The sequence below is a fragment of the Lepidochelys olivacea genome (genome assembly GCF_965140295.1).
Source record: "Lepidochelys olivacea isolate rLepOli2 genome assembly, chromosome: 6".
Lineage (NCBI taxonomy): Eukaryota > Metazoa > Chordata > Testudines > Cheloniidae > Lepidochelys > Lepidochelys olivacea.
In genome coordinates, this window is record NC_140416.1 from 83820283 (window position 1) to 83843407 (window position 23125).

The 23125-nt window shown below is 38.6% G+C and overlaps 1 protein-coding gene across 3 annotated transcripts in view; it reads right to left on the reverse strand.

Moving 5' to 3' along the window:
• SLC25A21 (solute carrier family 25 member 21) overlaps positions 1-23125 on the reverse strand; it is a gene marked incomplete at its 5' end in the record, with an annotated part of 403866 nt that overhangs the window by 34517 nt on the left and 346224 nt on the right. For all 3 annotated transcript variants that reach the window (XM_084630967.1, XM_084630965.1, XM_084630966.1), the window contains one exon: positions 1898-1964. In XM_084630967.1, coding sequence (XP_084487093.1) covers positions 1898-1964 — 67 coding nt within the window. The remainder of the gene's footprint in view (positions 1-1897; positions 1965-23125) is intronic.

The window sequence follows — 23125 nt, forward strand, 5'->3', positions numbered from 1 at the left end:
GGTGTTTCTTGTTCATATCCAAGAAAAGCTAAAGGAATTTTGAATCTACTTAGATTCTCTTTAGCCCAATGTCCATGGGTTTCACAGAGCTCTAAGCAGGATGCTATAACTTGTGCTGTCTGGTAACAGTTTGCAGCAAGTTGCTCCATCAGCCAGGATCTCTGGAGCATATTGCACTCCTATCCTGACCCCTCCTGCCACTGAAATGCCCCCTCTGTGGAATAGTGCTGCTGCATTTAGGCAGCTTTAGATCCTTTTTATGCCCACAGGAGCCGTGCAAAGGAACTTAACGGAAGCCAAGGATCTCAGCATTGCCAATTCTCACAATTTTACTGAGATTCTTGTGATAGTCGGTGTTTTTCTTAAAGCCTCAGCACCAAGAATCCTGTTATTATGTGAGCATATCAGCCTTGATTTAGCAAAAACAAAAAGGTGTAAGTTTTAGCTCTCATGATTATCAAAAGTATGTAGAAAATGTGCATCCTAACAGCTCAAAAACCAGAGAGCAGAGAGATCCTCACATTTATTATTCTTTAACATCGAATGATTTTTAAGACAATCTCATCACTTGGGGCCGGCCTGACTCATGACTTATGAATGATTGGGGTTGGCAGTACTGGAATCTAGCCCAGTGCCTAAACCTACCCTTTTACTAAGTATATACCAGTACTTGTGCTCAGAAGCAACCATCAGACTGACTTTCTGACCTTTTATCAAGTTAATGTGAAGAAAAGAAAGCACATGATCCAAGTCATTAGGAGGGTTTCAAAATTTCAACCTTCGACTCTGTACTGCAATTCCAAATTAAATACAGCCATAGTTTTTCTTTGTCATATTCAATAATTGTAAGAGACAGTGATTGTCTCATTTGTATCCACAATGATAATAACAGCAGGACTCTACCAAGAGATCTTCTTTAGGATTACGCGATGGGGCTACATTCTATCATTTTACACACATGTAATACCTACATAAGTGAAAGGGAACATTGTGCAATGACTGATGGCAGACTAAGGCCCAGATTGATCTGGGGCCTTTGGGGAAAGTAAAACAAAAAAGAGAGAAAATCCAATGAACAGCATTATGCACAGGAGGTCCTTCTACATGTACACATTCAACTGAAGAACCAAAAAATATTAATGCAGAAAACTCCACAATTGTGTGGTGAAAGGTTTTAAAACATCCTAATAAAAGTAAAGTTGTAAGAAGCAATGTAGAGAATGAGGGAAGCATATCAGAACAAATAAAGTTATCATTTAATAGTGAAGGCAATTTGATAGGCCAGTATTAATTTATTTCTACTATAACAGAGCTAAAGGGCATAATAACTGTTTGCAGGATTGGGATTTCTGTCTATTAATATGGGTGACTGTAATACACAGAAGGGTATAGGAGGGCTTGTTTTTTTTGAGTGATTGTTCTCAGAGTATAGGAAAACAGCAGGAAGAGGGCACTTGAACTGCACTGACATAATGCTTAATAAATGTTTACTTTGAAGAGTTTCCTTTATGTTTGCATTCATACACATACATATTCCTAGGATTAGTTCTTTTGCATGTTGCTGAGGATTCATAATGAAGTAAAACTTCTATAAAAAGCAAAACATATTAGGATAAAATATTACTTTGAAGTCATAATTTGTTCTTCAGTAATGTCATGCATCTTGCTTAACTATATACTTAGTAATTAAGAGCTTGATGCTTCAGTCCTTAATCAGGCAAAATTTCCATTCTGTCATCAGTAAGTTTTTTTTCCTAAGTAAAGACTAGAGGATCATGTCTTAATTCTAACATCAATCGGCACATTTCTTTGGTGAGGGACAAATAGGACATTTTACTGTTACCGATGTTAGTTACTATAACACTTATTTTTAAAAGGAGGAAATATAGTGCTTTACCTTCACTGCCCTTTTGGGTGTTTCAGCCATGATAGGAGGGAGTATGCCTTTGTAGAAACCAAACCATCTATTGGAGAAACAAACAAAGAGTTTTTTGTACACATGTATGAAAGAGCATTAGCCAACAGGGAATTCTATTTTCATTTCAGAATAAAGTAACTAATCTCAGAGCATTCCTAATTATTCAGAACAACCCTCACTGTCAATAGTGAAACTCTGTTTTCTTGCTTATTATGTAACTAACATGCTACCATTTCCACTATACAGTGGTGGAATGACAACTGGAAGCAGCAACGAGTTAACAAAAATGCAATCCACACAGCCAGTATAGTTTAGAAACCTGTTTAAAAGAAAAGAAGAAACTTCTTGTCAATGAAGAACAATCATTTTAGTTTAATCGTTCTTTCTGAACTTCTTAGCTACCCCTTCTTTCCACAGTAACGATGAAAATAGAAAAGTTAGGGCCAAAAATGTGGATATGAGGGGCAAAAAGCATATTCAGAAAGTTGCACACAAAAAACGGCAGGCACCCGTTCAGAGGCTGGATAAAGGCCAATTTGGTTCTAAATGTTGGTTGAAATGTACTAAGGACATTTTATTTGATAATTTAATTTTAAAGATAAAATTTGTAACTACTTCAAAAAAGCATAACAAAGTTAGCTAGTCATATGGAATTGACTGAAATGCAAATTTTTCATCTTAAAAATTCATTTGGGTGATATAATGTAACTCTCTTAGTGTGGATCTTTGTCCCAATCTAGTGGCTGGTCCCCATAAGAGGTTAATGAGTTGTACAGCTAGGTTTGGGACTTAGTCCCAGTTTAAGTGATAGAGGTTTCTACTTTTTGCCCCCAATTTAGTAAGGCACTTATACACATGCATAATTTAAATCATGTTGTTAGTCCCATTGCTTTCCATGGAACTACTCACATGCTTAAAATTAAGCACATGCTTAAATACCTTGCTGAATTTTGGCCTTCATGCTTAAGACACAGGTTCAAACCTCACTGTAAGCCCAAGTGAGCTCAGTTACAACTACATAAACCTACATAAATAGTGTTGTTCTTACTGGTTTTAATACATCAGTTTTCAGTTTATACAAAAATATTTTAAATATGGTAATAATTAAAATTCATTCACCAGCACAGACTTTATGGTTTTTTCAGTGTAGTGAGAAGATACAGAACTAAAGGAGAGAAAGTGCTCCACAGATCCATTCCCAGATCTGCCTCCACCATAGAGAAGGGAGGAGTGCCATCTCTGCCAAAGGCCCTCTTTGTTAAGAGCTGTGTAATCAGGTAGCCATTTGCAATGGACAACAACAACTTTATTGGTCTTAAAAACTTATGAACGATGTTACATATTCTTACATGCCAGTAGATGGTGCTCCTTCTATGAACTAGTTTCATATAATCACATATATACAGTTATATACATAAGTCCTATCACACTCCCTGCCCTTTGTAGGCCTAGGGATAAGTGTGAGGGGAATGTGCATGAGGAGGATATGGAAGTAGAGTTGAAGGGAAATGCATTTGTTCCCTTAGCAGTGGGGAAACAGGTTAGGAAAACAATATTCTGCTATGAATCAAGCAATTTTCAGTTTCACACTCCGGTCACACACTCTCCCTGTCCCCCCGCCCCCCCACCTTAAGTTGAAAAGCAGCTGTCAATCTAGTAGGATGCCCATGGAACGATCGATTGAGAAACCTGCATCATGTGATGCTGTACCTGCCCCATGAGGCATTGCAAACCCTTCCCAAAGCATCCTGCAGCCAGTTGGACAGGGGGATAGCTACCCACAGTGCACTGCTCTCTGTGTCAATGCAAGAGCTGCTAGTGTGGATGCACATTGTTGACACAAGGAGCATAGAGTGGACATGCAACAGTGATTTAATTAAAGTGGAATAACTTTTGTTGACAAAACTCTGTAGTGTAGACAAAGCCTTAGATGCAGGCCTTCATCAGAAACTGATATTCAGAAAAATTACAGAGCAGCAGCGACAATCATTGCAACATGTAGTAAAAGAGAGAGGAAGTGACATCAGATCCCAAATTTGGGAAAATTGGAAAGAATTAAGAAGTAAATGTCTAACAGAAACATAACTACAGTGTTTTATTTTGTTTCAGCATTAAGGATCTAAATGAACATCACCATTCAATTGTATTCTGGGCAACAGCCCAAACTCATCTTTGGAATAGTTGATTTTGAAACATTACAGTCAATCATATCTTCTCAATTTGTTCTTCTTTCAGGCTTTAGGCATCCTTCTGGTTTCCATTTCTTGTTTGGAAGTCTTGAGTCATCTATCCTGGCAACATGACCAACCCAAATCAGTTATTTTCTCCAAATTATATTGAAATAGGGATCTTGCTTCATTTGTTGTTTTCTTCCCGTCTTTCACATAATTTTCCTTTTAAGGACCTAATACAAAGCTGAAGGCATGCATACAATATCCTCTTTCTTCTGCTGCTGTCAAATCCAAGTCTTTTACCCACATAGTTCTATAATTGAAACAATGACACAAAATACCTTTAGGGTCCTATTCCGCCTTCACTTACACTGCACCAATCTCAGAATTTGAATGAAAGGGCTGGATTTCATGGCTCTGTCATTTAAGGTTGGCAAGATCTGCAATGTGAATTCACAAAATTTCAGGCATCTTGAGGAGATGGTAATTTAGGTGGGATGCAGATGGATGTCCTTCAACAAAGGAGGGAAACATTCCCAAATGTGGTGAAAGTTACCTAAGTCTTTGCTACGAAACAAGGTGTGTTCTTATCTTGTGCTAGCTAACACATTGTACATTTACAACTAACACAAGGTAAAACCCTACTGATGACAAGGCAGTTGTATTTTTAACATGTGTTAGCAGGTTGAGGCAAGCTCTAGAGTTTCTCCCCTCCACTCTGCCCCGATCTCTACCTCAACTTGCAAACATGTATGAAAAATACATGTTATATGTTACCACGTTAGCAACCTAAGACAGCAAGTTACATAGATTATCCTATTGATACCATTTTAATAGAGACATATCAGTTAAAGCTTTCATTGACACATGGAGCCCAGAGTTAGTTAGTTCCCTTAGTTCTACCTCATAATTCCACAATCAAGACAGCCACAATCTTAGATACTTGAAAACAACATGACAAGTCATTTTTTTTCTTTTTTATGTACTTACATTGCATTTATTTGCCTTTAAGACATCATTTAGTTTATTATACCAGTACTCTCAACCTTTCCAGACTACTATATCCCTTTTCAGGAGTCTGATTTGTCTTGCGTACTACCAAGTTTCACCTCACTTAAAAACTACCTGCTTACGAAATCAGACACAAAAATACAAAAGTGTCACAGCACACTATTACTGAAAAATTGCTGACTTTCTCATTTTTACCATATAATTATAAAATAAATCAATTAGAATATTACTATTGTACTTATGACACTGCACCCCATATTGTTAATAAAATGTTATGATATGAATATGGCATAACTGAGATATGTTTTAAGCAAGATGGGTCATGTGAGGTATCATTGGAAAGTTATGATTTGCTGAATGTGGTTATCCAATTTGTATTCATGTATGAGTCCTGTATCTGAAGTTAGGAATATTGACTATGTAACAATTACAACTGTGTGTGTACTTGGGGAACACCCACAAGACAGTAGGCAATCAGCCTGAACAGGCCATTAGGAAAGACAATGAAATGGGTCTTTGAAGATGCTCCCATCTTCCTGGAGTTCCTTTCTGTGCACATTACAAGTAAACCTTGTCTCATGGTTGCTTTGACACTGCAAGATCATGTCACCTGGTACAGGGCACCATCTTGAGCTGGTACTTTTCCACTGAAGGGGATGGGGATCAGACTGGGAAACAAAAGGTTCCCACCATATGTAAATCCTATTTAAGGATGGGAAGGAAGTTAATCAAGGTGGCCAGCTCCTCTCCACTGCCTCCCCACCCAAGAAGCACTGGAAGAAACAAAGGAACTAAGCTCGGGAAAAGCAAGGGCTGAGTCCAGACTAAGCCAGGGGTCTAGCCTGTGAAGAGAAATAACTGGAACTCTAACTGCAGAGACTCTGCAACCTGCCTAAAACAACATTTAAGGTGAGAAATTGCTATTTGTAACTTGTTTCTTTAGTGAATTAAGTTTAGGTTGCGTGTTTTGTTTTATTTGCTCAGTAATCTGCTCTGTTCTGTTTGCTATCCCTTATAATCACTTAACGTTTACCTTTATAGTCAATAAACTTATTTTTGTTTATTCCAAAACCCATTTTGTGCAATTCATATTGGGGGCGGGAGAGGGGGAGAGGGCTGTGCATATCTTCCTCCACATTGAGAGAGGGGGCGATTTTTATGAGTTTTTGAGGTACAGATCTCTCTTTTCAGCTAAATCCTCCTACACAGAGCTGATTTCAGCCTGTGTCTACAGCTGGGTGTGGCCTTACCTGTGTGTATGCCAGAGAAGGCTTGAGGGCCTGGCACAGCAAGAACAGGGGGAGGAAGCCCGAGCTGGTGGAATGGGTGGGGTCAGTGGGACCCCAGCATATCAGGAGGCATCCTGGGTGGGGGGGGGTCCAACCCGTCACAGTACTTACACTTCAGTATCTAGTACATAGAGCAGTATAAACAAGTCGTTGTCTATATGAAATTTTCATTTGTACTGACTTCACTAGTGCTTTTTACGTAGCCTGTTGTAAAACTAGGCAAATATCTTGATGAGCTGATGTACCCCCCCAGAAGATCTCTGCATACCCCCAGACGTACGCGTACCCCTGGTTGAGAACCACTGTACTATACAAGCTTTCATGCAGCCAAATAAATATCAGTTTCAGGGCAGAAGATTAAAAAAATATCCACAACATATTTAAAGAATTACAATATGTGTTAACACAATCCTAATCTTTTAATATTGTGAACACAGTGCTATAAAGAGTCTTACAAAAAAGAACACAATTTATTTGTGTGACATTTTTTTCACTCCAGAAATACAGTTCAGAGGTATGTATAATATAGGAGGTGCCTGAAAGCCCATTTCCCGGAAAGCTGGCCTAATATTTGTAGTAGTGTTAATGTTGTGTTATATGTCCACCACAACACAAATGTCCATGATATAAGAAGCAGGGGAATCAATGGAAGAAGCCAAAGAGAAAGAAATAGGGACAATGTACAGCATGAAATAAGCAATAAAAGAAGGCGAGAATATCAATTAAATGTATTCTTAAAGCACTTCAAAAAATATAGAGCTTTGGAGGAAGTGGCTCAGAAACCATTGGATTGTCCATCATACAGATTAATAATCAGCATCAATCTATTTAATTCATTCAGAATGAAAGTCAGCAGTATATTCACTGCACGCAGGGCAGATTATGAAGTTGTTGAGAACTATCATCCATGTGACTTTTTTTTATTCTTGAAGAGAAATAAGTCCCTTCTCCATGAATCTTAATTACCTCTCAATATCTAGCTCAAAACTCTTGTTAATTTTTAGCTTTCTATACTGTACACTGAATTTAAAAGGGCTAGAGGACTCACCCATAAATAAACCCCAAACAATATGGAAAGATGAGAAACCTGGACCTTCCTCTCTTTTATCTAGCACAACAGAAAGTGAGAATGGAAAAAGGAGATCTATATTAAAAACTGGGCAATGTTCACATTAAAGTCAATTCTTCTCTCACACCATATATTACTCTCATATGTTTTCCATGTTTTGCCATACTCGAGTGCTTATAAAAACAATCCAGTGGGGAAAAAGTCTCATGATCTCTACTCTGTACCTCACAACATACCCAAGACATTCACTAGTGCTCAAAATGCAGATCTTATTCCGGCTTTTTGTTTCTAGGTTACTTATATTTTTTGCTTAAAACTTAACTAAACAATACAGTAAGCATACATTGTTAAAGTAGGTTTCAGAGTAGCAGCCGTGTTAGTCTGTATTTGCAAAAAGAAAAGGAGTACTTGTGGCACCTTAGAGACTAACAAATTTATTTGAGCATAAGCTTTCGTGAGCTACAGATCACTTCATTGGATGAAGCTCATGAAAGCTTATGCTCAAATAAATTTGTTAGTCTCTAAGGTGCCACAAGTACTCCTTTTCTTATTGTTAAAGTAGAAGCTTTCATGTATTTTAAATGTATTCTATATTCAAAAATATTTGTAAATACTTGCTTTAAAAAGAGTTATGTTTGAAAGTCTGATAAATTTAAATAAATGACTATCACAAGGCATATGATTTTTCTAATAAATAGGTCAGTCCGTCATGGAACTGAAAGCCATGACCTTCCATGGCTGCTGAGACTCGGCAAGGCTAGAGGCCAGATCTTCATCTGGCATAGATCAGCATATCACCATTTCCTTCAATAGAGCTACGCTAATTTACACTTGCTGAGGATCTGGCCATAGGGTCTGGTGCAGCTCCCGCTGAAATCAATGGTAATCTTTCCATTCATTTCACTAGGTGTTGCATTGAGTCCTTACAGATCTCTTGTCTGGATAAAAGCACTGACTAGCCTGTAGAATGGGCTGAAATGCCTCACTTCTTTTAATGCACAGAGTTTTGTTCCCACAATAGACATTTCTCTAACTTCCCTTCTGTTTGCAGTAGGAACAAGTTATAGACATGCCAAAACAATTTTGCCTACAGCTTCTAAAACAGAAAAATGCTTCTTTACTGTTCAGTTTGTCAAAACTGGCAGAATGCTTCATTTGTTCCCTATGATTTTTAGCTGTTCAAACACTAGAAGAGAATTTAAATTAATTTCTTTCACCCTTCTGCTAACAGTACTGCCTTTTGCATAACAGGTACAACAGGAAACAATCACTGTTATAAAGCTGCACCACACCTAGATCTATTTAAGCCAAAGAATATACAAAAATACTTTCATTATTACTTCTTGTTACTAAAGGAAATTTAGGTGCTAATGGTTACGTTTATAGCTGTGTATCTATGTCTCTGACAGCAAAATAATTCAACATTGAGGGTACCTGCAGATTTGTTTTCCAGAATGTTTAAAGATAAGGGAGGGAAGTTCTACAGTTATCTAAAAAAGATTTTTGTTTGTCACTTTCCATGAAAAATGATGGCAAATAAATGTACATTTTGAAGTGTGACTGTCTTCATTGAAGATCTCTGAAATTTAGCATTATTTATGCATTTAAGAAGCTGACAACATTTTGTCTCTCCTAATCTCTAATGCCATCTTCTATAAAAGGTAGTTCTTATTTGCACAGTTTCCCTGTTTGCATTAGCAGCACCACCTGTTCTAACCAATAGTGAGATAATAAAAATACAACATTAAGCTGTTTGGAATCATCAGAAAAGTGTGGATCAGAAAGGAAAACTGTGATTGCAAGTTAATTCTAATCTTCATTGGAATAACTCACATTCTTCAGTATCCACATGTGTAGTCACTAGGGAGTTCTCTGGCTACATGTGTTCTTTCCCATCTGCCTGCTAAATCAAAGATCTAAAAGGCACTCAGAGTCATTATACGGATTTGTGACACTCCCAGGAGGATACTGGTTCCATAATGCAGTGAGTAATTTACCGAGATATAAAGCCGGATTTTCAGACATCAGCCTCCATTTTTGTGGGCACAGCTTTGCACCTGCAATTATTTGTGCCTGTAATTTAAGTTACTTAGATGTCTCCAATTTGCAGGTGCAATCATTGATGTAGATGTCTAAATAATCTCAATTGCAGGCAAACAGAACTGCAGGTGCAAAATTGTGCCTGCAGTGATTTTCACTTTCAGACACAGAGACCTGCCTGAGTTCAGAATTAAAATTGGACCCATAGTATTTGCATCTATACCAAAAATTATCTTGCTTCAGTATTTTTCATGTTAGGTCAAGAAAACTGTACTTATTTCCTTCACTTTTAAATGGAAAAAGAAAGAAGTGCCTTTTGGTATGAACAAACTAAATATACATATGATAATTAATATGGTGCCATCTTTTCAAACTTTGTACTTTCGGGTACTGTTTTCTCTTAATTTTTGTTCAGCATCTCTAAATTATGAAAGATTCATGATCTTGTAGTAGTACTGCCCTCAACATCTGTGTTCCATAGAGGGTGACATGGTCATATATGCTTAGGGATTACAGTATTGTAGGCTGTGTACTAGTATTTAGCCAATAGAGGGCAATATGATCATGCACGCACATGTACACACACATTTGAATTTCCAACTACTAGAGGGCTGCGGTACACAGGGATATTGCGGGAGTAAAGCCTGTTACTGTACAGATGTGGAAGAAAACCCACAGTAATGGAAAATGTATATCAAAAATGTGAGATGGATATTTGTGGCATCTGCTATGCATGTCAATGAAATCAGATTCTACTTTGAGTCTTTGATCATTATATTAAAAATATAAATGTGTCTTAGATAGTGCTGTTCGTCATAAGGAAAATTATTAATGTATTTTCAGATCAGAAAAATTTCTAGGAGGAGTGTTGTGTGCCCTGAGGAAAGAACATGACTCTTCGAATGAACAAAAAGTTCACACAATGTAGTCCCAGATCTAGGGCTATAACCACATTGTGTAATAATGGCATGATATATAAAAGCACTGGTACAAGACTGAACTTAAATTCCTGACCCTACTCACCTGACTTGGTTCAGAGTTAAAAAGTTTAACAATTCTGTCACATGAAAGGGCTCATTATGCACTGAGTTTCATGGATGCACACATAACTGAAAGGTCAAAAAATGGAGCACACATTTGCAAATAATTTTGCTTAATTCTAGTTAAACCTAAGGCACAAACAGAGTAGATTGACAGTTATTAGAATTACACTTATTTTAGCTTTTTAATCATGATACGTTTCTAGTCAAGCAGCTTCATTTTCAGGCCATAGCCAAAAATGCTACTGAGGGACTTCTAGAACAGTCCACAGTTTTGAATTCTTTCCCACCTCCAACCCCTCCCTCAATTTGGTTATACTTCCCTTTTCTTTCCTTCTCACACAGTTTGTAAGGAAAAGACACCCACTACTATTTCGCATGACATGGGTTTCCCCTGGACTTTTTGGTAATCTTTTGGGCTGAATTTCTCAAAGAGGAAGAACACAGCCAGAGCAGATTTAGATGACGCAGCAGTAGTAAAAGCCTTGTGCCCTCTCTCCATTAGTGTCTGCCAGCTGGTGGGGAGGGAGAGGAAAAACTGGGCTAGAGGTGAAAAATAGATGTCTTTTGGTGTTTCTTATGTAATCTATGACTAAGCCTATCCTCGGCCTGCAATTAATTAAATGTTTACCAAAGAATACCAACCAAAGTTCTCTGTCAAGCTGTTAGAAGAGGAACTTAACCATATCATATTTGCAATTTGTAACCTATATTCATTACTCTAGATATTAGCTGAGCATTGAGTATATAACTCTGCATTACAGGTCTGCTAATGCCTTCTGCAGCCAGATTTACCAGCTGAGATGCAAGTTTGTGAAAGGAAAAGTCTGTAGAAGTTTGGTGGCCCTAATTAAAAGATATACTGATAGTTTGATGTAAGCCATAGCCCCCTCAATTGTAAAGCACAGAGCTTCCCTTTGCATGTTTCTTTCAGAAAGTAATGCAGTTTGTATCTCAGTGGTGACACATCACACCATGTGATGTGGCAGTCCTTAATGAAGTCTTTATTTTTTAAAAAAACCCTGCAATCTTTTCTTTGAGTAGCAAACCTGCCTTGGCAGGCCTAACTTGAACATCCCTTTTGAAATGTTTTCTTTTCTTCCTGAATATACTTTTTTGATCAGGCGCCCTTTCCAACTCAACCTCTTTGGTGGAAAAGAAATGTTGCCATCTCAGCATGCAATAAAACAACTTAAATTAATCTTAAATGAGCATACAGTACTTTACTCAACAAACAACAACTGAAAATGTGTCACATGGCAAACCGTGTAAACTCATGACAAGCTCTTCTAACATGTGCATCATGCATTTTTATTCAAGTCTTTTTTTAATATCTAAATTGATAACACACTTTAAAAAGCAAGAATATTTCAAACTGAAGTCTATTTGAGTTTGTGTGATTTTTTTTGTGAGATTTCTATTTGAAATCTATTTTTTTCTCTGTGTGTGAAGGGACAATTTCTCTGTTCCTTAGTATCAGTTAACCTGACATGTCACAAACATCTGACTAAACTTGCTCAGTAATCAACTCTGTGCATTTATAGCAAAGCTAGGTTAGCAGCAGATTATCTTTCTAAACAGCATATAAAATGATCTCACAGACTGCAAGTGTAACTGCTGTTAGTAACCACAATGCTGTCATCATCACAGACCATTACAAAGCCAATATGATATTTGCCAATATGATATTTGGCATCATCACAGACCATTACAAAGCCAATATGAATAGTATTTCACTAGGCGTGACTAAATGATTACCTGTTATTGTACAATATTGATTTAGAGACATGCAAAAAGTTTGTCCACCAACAGTAAAACCAGAGATGCTGCAAGAACACTTTTGTATCATTTTGCCAAAGTAACAAGCACTTATAGATGCAATTTCCTTGCAAGCCCAGGCCTTTCAAAACTAGTGGAGTGAAAAACAAACACAGACTTGTATGGCAAGGGTGTGTCCATAGTTCAAAATGCCATGTTTTGTATCATAATTAAAACTGATCTTGAAGGACAAGGTTACAAGCAACTTGAGGGCTGCACACTAGGGGCTCCCACTGAACCTTCCCAAGGAAATGTGTGAAATGTTCTCTGTGAAACACACCATGAAAGACTCATTTAAGTGATGTGTTTTGTTATGAGCTTGAAACAGCTCATATCTTTTGAAAGGTCGGCAAATGTTTGTGCGTCTTCAGAACACCTGTGCACAGTTTCAGAAGAATCTGGATCACTTATGATTTTATATTGAAACCATGTGAAACTGGCAGTTTCATATGGCTTGGAGACTAAATCAGGTGAAACTCAACAGTTTTGAGAGAGTTTCACACTGTGTTTTGGGTTCAGGAAACTCAGAGGATGGTGTCAGCTCATGTGGACTGAAACTGAACTAAATACTCACATTGACTCTCTCAGCCATAATTGCAAAATTTACCACAGTTTTGATCTTTAGTCCCTGCATAACATGTTAAGTAGCTCATCCACTTGTCTAGCTGATGACTGGCATGACAGGAATTATAGTTCTTCTTCTTACTTCTTCATATGTGAAAATCAATAACTGAGTTTCAGGCTCTTACAGCATGATTCACCACCCACTAACATCAATGAGAGCCTTTCTCTTTACTTCAGTAGGCTTCAGATGAGACCTTTAGAGAGAAATTCAAACTTTTAGAGGAACCTTGAAATGAGTTTTATGGTAAGTTTAAAATCCCCTTCCTTTTCCTGACCACAGATTCTCTTTAGCAGCATAGGTTCCACTAGGTTGTCCAAGTTCTTTCCAGTTGTTTTCATATCTGATCATTTCTTCTTATTTTAGTTCAGCTTCTTGAGAAAGCTTGTGACTCCCAACTCTAGGTAAATAAATGGCCAGAAATAGAAACAGAGCTTTTTTGATGTCCATAGTTACCCAAAAACACAAACATAAAACAGAGCAGGCTAGTGCAATCAAGCACTAAGCAAAGTGTACCATACATCAGTGAAAAGTAAAGTGCAATCATGGTTTAGACTAGAGTGTAAAATAGAAATACACTTTGTTTGCTGAGTTGTGAGTTAAAGTGAAATTCTGATCATGAATATGTAAAACTTAGACATGATAATGTAAAAAGCCGTATGCAACCAATGGAGAGCAGAATGGTAAATGTGATTCTTTCCATTGTCAGTGGGGTTACTCTATTTCCATCTGATTACTCACCTTTTCAAAATTATACAAGCCTCTGGGTACACAGCCTCCATACAAAATTTATACCCAAATTGTACTACACCACAGCAAGCCAAGCACATAAAATCTGGTCAGAGATTATTCATAATTAATTGAACTCAAGAATTTTCCGCCTCCCTTTATCTCTCCATATTTGTTTGTGACGATGTAGTAAAAAACAATGACAAAAGAACCCTTGAAAAACAACCAAAAACACCAAACCAAACCAAACCAAACCAACATGCTTTGGATCTCAGTTTTAACCTTTTTATGGAAATCTGGTGCTTGCTGCTTAAAGTTTCCTTATTACCAGGGTCATTGTAATTCTATAAGAGCATATCTGGGCCAAATTCTGTAACAGACTTTAGTGAATTTTGTATCACTGGAAACATCTGCAGCTGTGTGCAGTTCCATATGTGTAGAATCTCTGGGTAGATTTTACAATATTCTTGGTCTTTTTACATTTCAGTGGCCATGTAATCACCCACAGATAATGAAAAATCTTTTCAGTACATTGTCATCTTCATAGAATGGCAGCATGGAAAAACCTCAAATTAGGCCTAAATTGGAAAATTCAAATCGCTAAGATTGCATTTTTGTTACAGTTGTCAAAGAAATAAAGGATTACACAAGCCTTATGTTTTTAAAAACACCCATGTCATTTGGGGATTTTTACATATGGGTGGATTGATGTGATGGTAACAGTTGCTCATTTTCACTGACAACCTTGAGAGCTGCCAAATCAGTCCTTTGGCTGCATGAGAAACTAAGAGTAACAATAACTCACCAACATCCTGCATCAGCACTGGACCAGACTAATGATCTTTAATTCTTCTCTGCGTGGTGACTTTTTTCCATCATCAAAGGTAAAAATAACTGATAAAGTAGTCATGGATTCCGACGTATCTGTGCCATGTGGTTAAGATGAAATCACTGAAGTTCACCAATTTACATTGGGCTGGATTTGGTTCAAATCTCTGTTGCGCTCAAGGTCATTGCTAGACCTAGGCTTCATTTCCAGGTGTACGACACACCACTGGCTGAGCCATTTAGACGAACCAGCCCAGCATGTTTGGTTATTTGCTAAGTCACAAGCAAGCCCTGTTTTATGCACAGGGATGGGCAAACCGACTCAGATGAAGTCAAAACTTCCCCTTCACCTTGCTGCTCTTCTTCCTTCTCTTCTCCATCTGCCCCTCTCGCCACATGCGCGCCAAGGACACCACCACTTATTTTTAATGTATAAACCTGCAGGATCCAGCAGCTTTGGCAGCCTCTCAATTCAAATATCACACACGTGGGGATTTCCTTATCAGGATTAACCCACAGTGAGCTGCATGTGAGATGTGCTTCCAACATGACAGCTCCAACACAAAGATTGTCACACCTAGTGAGCTCCAAATCTTCACTGATTTTCATTGTCCAGGTGCAGTAAGTGAGCAATGGGCATAAAGAGTGGCAAAATGCCTTCACTTTTAATAATCCAAGGCAGTGACTATCAAACATTTTCATAATCTGAATCATACCTTGAGAGAAAGATTATAACATAGACCACCTTCTCTCCATTTCATGGTGACATGAACCACTTCCCTTCCCACTTGTGAATAAATAGCATCCCTGTGGTGACAACAGTACTGTAAATGTTTACATGGACACATAGCATTAGGAATAATTTTTTTGCGCAGCTGCTGGAAATGAATTGAAGAGCCAGCCCCATGTGACCAGCCAGCTCTTTGAAGATCACCAGCAAGATCTCTGTGGACTATGATCCACAGTCAACAGTTTGGAATCAATCATCTAGATGTTACTAATAATAAAGGTAAATAAAGTGATTTGTTTACAACATACAAACTTCAAGCTGACAACATCCATTATTATTTCTACTGTTCGGTTCTTTGATATATTTTCTACTCATGTGCCAAATGCAGTTTTTTTTGTTTTACATTATATTTTATGCTATACTTAGCTGGACATAAATCAGTATGTAGGCTGTTATGTCTTCCTTCTTCAGTTGATTTTCTGATGTGTTCATTTTTTGCTGTATGTTGTATCCATCCAGCTATGCCATAACAATAGCTTTTTTACTCTCTCATCTAGCGGTAATTTTGAATGAAAAAGCCTCTTCTAGGGATTTCTTCTAAAGTACAACACACATACTTCCTCCTGAATGTGGTAACTGATACGTCAACATTCCACAGTGATAAATAGGTGAGGATGTGGGCTTTCAAGGATAATCTCTTGCCAGTTAATGCTTCATTATCTGACAGACTATTTGATCCCAAGTCTGACACTGCTATGTTTTTGAAGACTCCCAAACTATAGGGAAATCTTCAGTTCCCTATACTTGATTATTGCCTAATATTTCCATTAATTTGTAAATCACAGAAGTTAAAAGCAAGAGTCTTACAAAAACTGTAGAAGGCAAATCACCATTCAGTCATATGCTTGTCATTGTTATTTGTTGATGAGAGTCAAACAATGGATTTTTCAATGTTACCTGTGAATTCAAAGTATAGCATGCTCCATTGTTATCAGAACAAAGATCACTGACTTTGAAAGGTTCAAGATATGTAAACACAGCTGGCACCAGTGACTCAATTGGTAATGCCAGGCAACATACTGCTATGCAAGAAACCCCGATTCAGGTATGACCTCAGGACTCTTGCCACTCCAGCTATTGGAGTTTGGGAGTCTTACAGAGATAATGTTCCTAGTCCACCGGGAATATATGAGGAATCTCCTTACTGGGACTGCAACAGGAAACCTTTGAATTGTAAATAAGAATCTCTATTGGATATTTCAGAGTAGCAGCCGTGTTAGTCTGTATTCACAAAAAGAAAAGGAGTACTTGTGGCACCTTAGAGACTAACAAATTTATTTGAGCATAAGCTTTTGTGAGCTACAGCTCACTTCACCGGATGCATTCAGTGGAAAATACAGTGAGGAGATTTATATACACACAGAACATGAACAAATGGGTGTTACCATACACACTGTAAGGAGAGTGACAGACTCCAATGAGAGATTGCTGAATTTGCAAACTGGATACAATTAACTTAGGCTTGAATGAAGACTGGGAGTGGATGGGTCATTACACAAAGTAAAACTATTTCCCCATGTTTATTCCCACCCTCCCGCCACTGTTCCTCAGATGTTCTTGTCAACTGCTGGAAATGGCCCACCTTGATTATCACTACAAAAGGTTCCCCCCACTCTCCTGCTGGTAATAGCTCACCTTACCTGATCACTCTCCTTACAGTGTGTATGGTAACACCCACTGTTTCATGTTCTCTGTGTATATAAATCTCCTCACTGTATTTTCCACTGAATGCATCCGATGAAGTGAGCTGTAGCTCACGAAAGCTTATGCTCAAATAAATTTGTTAGTCTCTAAGGTGCCACAAGTACTCCTTTTCTTTTTGTGGATACAGACTAACACGTCTGCTACTCTGAAACCTGCTGTAGGAAAGGTGTCCTCAGGTACAAGCTCTTATCTGAAAATGGGCTCAAATGAAGTACAAAGTAAATGGGACTTCTTATTTTCAGTAAAGAGAAAAAACACAAACTCAGTGGGCACTTCTGACATCTCCATTAGCCCTATTAAACGTTACCAAACATGCATCTAAGTTGTTCCCATTTTTAGGGCTTTCTTCTGTCAGTTTTGTGCTTCTCCTTTGTGCGATTGATAAGAAACTAGCACGGGCCCCAATCTCACAAAGACACACATACTTCCCCTCTGACTGCAGTGGAATTACTCTCTTGCTTAAAGTTAAGCACACGTGTAACTGTTTGCAGGACCAAGGGCATTGATTGTGTACAACTGAACTAGAAACACACTGTTTTAGTGAGGTAGACAGAGAGACTGTCTTTTTATAAATACCAATGAATCGCTAGTGAATGCTTACTTTTAGCTAAAATATTTTTGCTGCTAGGGCTTGATCCTGGAAGATACTGAGTGCTCGCAAGCTTAAAACAAGAATCAGCGGTGACTAATTTTGTCTGGTGTTCAGTCTTATAAAACTTAGTGGATACCACAGTAACTGCATTAGTCGTGACTGAAGATACAGTTATTTATTAAAGAAGAGGTTCAAAAGTTCAGTATAAATCTAGATGCCCAAGGATATTCTACAGCTAAGTAAATATAAAACTCATAGATCAAATTCTTTTGAGCAAAGATGCTGCTCAAAATAAGGAAAATGCATAAATAATCAATTAACAGGAATGTTCTAAATCCCCATGTTCCTCTTTTTCCAGTTTCCAACATGCAATGTTGTTGTTTTTCTGAGAATACCCAAACCAGTAAGGTTCAAATTCTGCTCTCCAATGCTTGTTTGTGGCACCTTTTCCCAATACTGTGGCATCATCTCAAGCAAAACAAAAATATAAATATCAGCAGGTTACTAGACAAGAGAGACAAAACTGTTCTGAAAAAAAAAAAGCCTCCACAATTAGATTAGATTGATGAGAATCACCCCTGGCTTAAATTTTATCCTAATTGTTCTGTACTGGTCAAGCGATACATGACAAAACAGGGCACAGAAAGTAACTCGGAAACCATAGTTTCCCTTGGCATAATATTATTCAGAGTCTAAGGGATGCCACTGAATTAGAGCCTATTTTTCATAAGCCATAAAGATACGATGATTCTATTTTTGGAACACTCAGGTAAATATTTGGCTAGAAATTTTGCCGGACACCACATGTGATTCTTGGTAATGAGTAGGCAGTCAAGGACTCATTTAGATCTGAGCTACACAGGGGGAAAGACGGTGATACACTACCACAGCTGCACTGCCTAAAGAAACCTGGACAGAGGAACCCCTTGCTACTTCTGTAGCGAGTGCTGCTCCCCACAGTGCAACTCTACTTTCATAGCGATGTCACGCAGAATCTCCTCTCCCGAGGTTGCAAATGCTGCCAGTATTCCAGTGGTCCCAGCTCCAGCTCCTTGAAACCCAGTCAGGATTGCACCCTTTGCTGGTGCGCTTGGTGGGACAAATTGCTCCCTGTACCCTCACCCCCAACCAGTGCACTTGCGCCAGAGCAACCATAACTGGCCCAAAGACTCTGCTGTTCAAAGGCTTTATGACTCAGCATCTGAAGTGCTATGATTCAGCATCTAAAGACTTTAAGGGCTTCGTTCTTTAAGACACACATCTTCAGCACACAGTGGATTCAGCACCTGTGTGTTTAGGGTCCAGAAGGGTGTATATTAATGGGAGAAACAGGCAGAGGGTATCTGGGGACAGGAAAACCTTGGAAGAAGTAGCTGGATGCCTTCTGACAGTAGTCAAAGTACTTGCTACCACATGGGCTGAATTGCAGAGTTCAGCATAGACTGTCTAATTGGGCATTCTGTGACTGCTACAGAAGGTATTAGAGGGACACGGTGGGTGAGGTAGTATCTTTTATTGGACCAACTTCTGTTTGTAAAACAAAAACATATCACTTCACCCACCTTGTCTCTCTAATGTCCTGGGACCGACACGGCTACAACTACTCTGTGTATAAAGAAGGTATTGTAATCTACATCTATTCAGTGTGGGGCTCTGTCCCCCTTTGGCTGTGGCTGGCTGACATAGAGAGGTTGATGACGCTGCTACGACCTTGGTTAATAGACCTGGTTCTTTTAGGTCAGATAGTAGAGGTTCATGCTTTAAGATACAGAAATCCTAGATTCGATCCCTGGTACTGACAATACACCTAGAGTTGTGGCATTACAATATTCACATTCATTACTTTTGGAGCAGGAAGAGGACTTTGCAGCTGTGGCAGATCCCTGGGCCATGAATAGTAGAGACTCAGTTTACTTTGAAGGGATCTATTGTTAGAGGGGGATTTACCTTTACATCTGAGGGACTTTGTCTTACCACTGACAAATGCAAACTTTCACTATCATTGGAATGGGAATGACTATTCATTAAGCTGCACGTGCTGTAGTACACTTCAAATATTCTATTTCATTCAGGGTCTTTATACCACACCCGTGGTTGTGGGAGTAGAAAAGTGAAATTTCCTGCAGGAGGGATTTATTAGAAGGTAGGAAATCTGACAAAGAACTGATGAAATCTGAATGACAATATATTAGCGAGTGGAGGGAAAGTTCCTGTTTTGGAGAACTCTGAATTTAGTAGAAAACACTGCACATTCCCATGAAAGAAATATTAATTTTCATGATATTTTTTCCTCTGAATTATTATTAATTATTATCATTTTGAAATGTCAGCTATGCTGACAAAAATATTGTTTGGAAAGAACAGCTTGATTTTGGTTAATTTTAACTTCTGTTTGGATGAAAGGGATTATAATGACAGCTTGGAAGATTAGTGGTTGACAGTCTGTGACAGTAGTGGTGTATAAATTCTACATGAAGGTATTTTCAGACTGGCTGACCTGTGCTGTCTGCAGAGCTGGAGTTTTGGGTGGCTTTAGGACAGCTTTGCAGCTCCCCAATCCAGGGGCTATTTTCGTTCAGAATGAAATTTAGAGCAGTTTTAGGCCTGCTGTAGATTGCAACATGCTATCTGTGGCCTCAAGGGACTGTTTCTGCAACTGGGGATCATCAGAGTACAGTAACGCTCCTTTCCCCCCACAACACTATGCCAATACCAGACCACTCAAGGCTTTCCCCTATATAGGGGGATTATCAGGAGGGCAGCTAAGCCAGCTTTGAGGTCTCTTTGCACTTCTATAGACAAGGCAGGATTTTATCCCATATGTTCAAGGAGGCTTTCTGTGTTCCACTGAACAGAAAATTGCTCCTTCTTTTCTTTTCTTTTCTTTTCTTTTCTTTTCTTTTCTTTTCTTTTCTGCTGAAATGATTATCAGGCACACAATACAAACTCAGTAGCAAACCTTGTAGGCTACCAGAACTCAGTTCAGCTGGTATTCAGCTGATGGTGAAGCCAGTGTCATTTAAGTATACACATTACTGCAACAAAAATATATCTGTCTAAGTGTTCTATAATTAACTTTTTCCTGTGAGAGACTTCCTATTCACAGGTGTTTATAAAGTCGTCTCAGATGAATCACAGAAGCAGAAGCTCTGGTCATGCATCAGTTAAAATCAGAAATGAAGCAAGGCAAGGTTAATTGGAATTCTACTAGGCATGCTCATTTCCCATCATTGTTGAAAATATTTTAGATAGCAAAGACAATGGAAATCTTTCTAATGAGCAGGCAGGCTGAGGTCCTTTAATGAGATATAGGAATTGAAGGGTTTTAAAAGAAATGATCATGTAAGATAGTAAATAGAAAATTATGATTAGTTCAAATGTTTCAATTAGTTTCTATGTGGTTTTATTTGGACCCAGACTTCATGTATTTTACATCTGTTGTGATTTCAAGGGTGCAATCCAGACCAGAGAGGGGTTGTGTCACTACTTGCCCTGCATCCCTGGGTGCCTTACAATGCTTTGGTGCTGTAAAAGCACCAATGGGGGGGGGGGGGGGGAGGAATAGCTCAGTGGTTTAAGCATTGGCCTGCTAAACCCGGAGTTGTGAGTTCAATCCTTGAGGGGGCCATTTAGGGATCTGGGGCAAAAATTGGGGATTGGTCCTGCTTTGAGCAGGGTGTTGGACTCCTGAGATCCCTTCCAACCCTGATATTCTATGATTCTATGTAGCTCCCAGCCTGGACTGCTCAGAGCTAACCTATAAGCATGCAGGTCAAACCCTGAGTGTCTGCATGCTAGACAGCCCTGGTTTAGCAGCTCTGACCCCAGCAGCTTGTGTACAGCCCTACCGTCCCATTCTGGCTTTCACTAGCCTTGGTTACAACCATCAAGCTGACCCCAACACACTCCCAGTCCTGAATTTCCCCAAAACCATGTGCCCTGAAGTGTCCAGTCCTCTGCTGGATAGCTCACAGAAATAATAAGATTCTTTACTCCTTTGAAGAGACAAAAGCACATTACAGTTTATTAACGTAACTGAAGTAAATACCCTTCCCTTCAAATACTGCACTGAGTTGGTTTATAGTAAAAATAAAACAAATTATTAACAATGGGACTTAGGTTAAGGGATGCCAAGTAAAAGGACTAAAGTTAGAAAGGGTTACAAGCAAATAAAAGTGAAGACACAAATCTAAAAGTCTAAAACTTAATTTGACAAGGTAAATGCTTTATTCAAGATGCTTTATCTCACCAATCTTCCTTCTTCCCAGCCATGGCTGATTTTCCCCTCAATCAGGACCTTCACAGAAGCACAAGATACTGGCTTCCCTTGTCTTCCTAATTGAAAGATCTTTGCCTAAGCAGGTTCCTCACCTATATTCAGTTCCCAGAGACTTCAACTCCCTTTCCCCCTTTGTTGAGGGACGTATCTTTCTCAGCTTGCAAGAGTTATGTTCCCTTGGCTCTTTCTAGTGATGTATGCCAAAGATGGCTCCTATCTTTGCTTATATCTTCCAAAGTTCAGTGACCTTGTTTCAAGAGGCAGGATGACCTCATACTGTTTTTCCCTTCCTGTGGGCTTCCAATCCCCCTGTATCTAAGTAGGGCTTCCTTTGGTTTGATTCCATCATGCTTAATTTACATAGGAGACAGGTAAATATCTGTGACATCTCTCCTGTCTGGAAGAGACCTGTTTCTCCCTTTGTTTGGATACAGACTGTAAAGTCTAATATCAATAAGTATCCATAATTCCTTCTATAGTGGTAATACATACATTTTACAATATTAATCACCAGTGTGTTATCGGTGTTCATAAAACACCTCAATTGATAAACTTTTATAATACAATAATATTGTATACAATTAGTTGTTTCAATTGCTTGTCACTTGAGATTCAGACCCCCATCTTTATAGCCCTGATAAAGTTTCTCTTCCCTGTTTGAAGCTGTGTCCTCTCCCACTTGTTAGCTTGATAATTTTGTTTACCTAATATGTAAATGGACCTTCATCATCTCTGCCTGATGACTGGGCTCCGAGAAGTAAATACACATTCATTTGTCTAGACCCACCTGTTTACCAACTCCCCATGACATGCCTGGTTTAAATACATTTTAGTCATCATTCCAGCATATATCCATAACTCTTAATACACACTGCATACATACACCACACAAGAATATTAATGATCAGTGAGTTATGAGCTTTCTGATGACATATTACACGACACCTTTTAGATACAGATTATAGCCTAGTGAGTTAGGGTATAATGAATTGATCAGGCAAGCCGAAACTCATTACCTGACACCAGTGACACCCTGGTCCTGTGGCACTGAGATGCTCTTAGGGTCACACCTCCCCTCTTACAAAGCTTCAGGAAGGTTAGTCACTGGCTGACCTCAAGGCAGCAGGTCAGAGCCCTCTTTCTTGCACAAGGCATCTGCCACCATATTTTCTTTTTCTTTTACATAGAGGAAACCTGTTTTGTCACCTTTGTCTGTTCAGTTTCA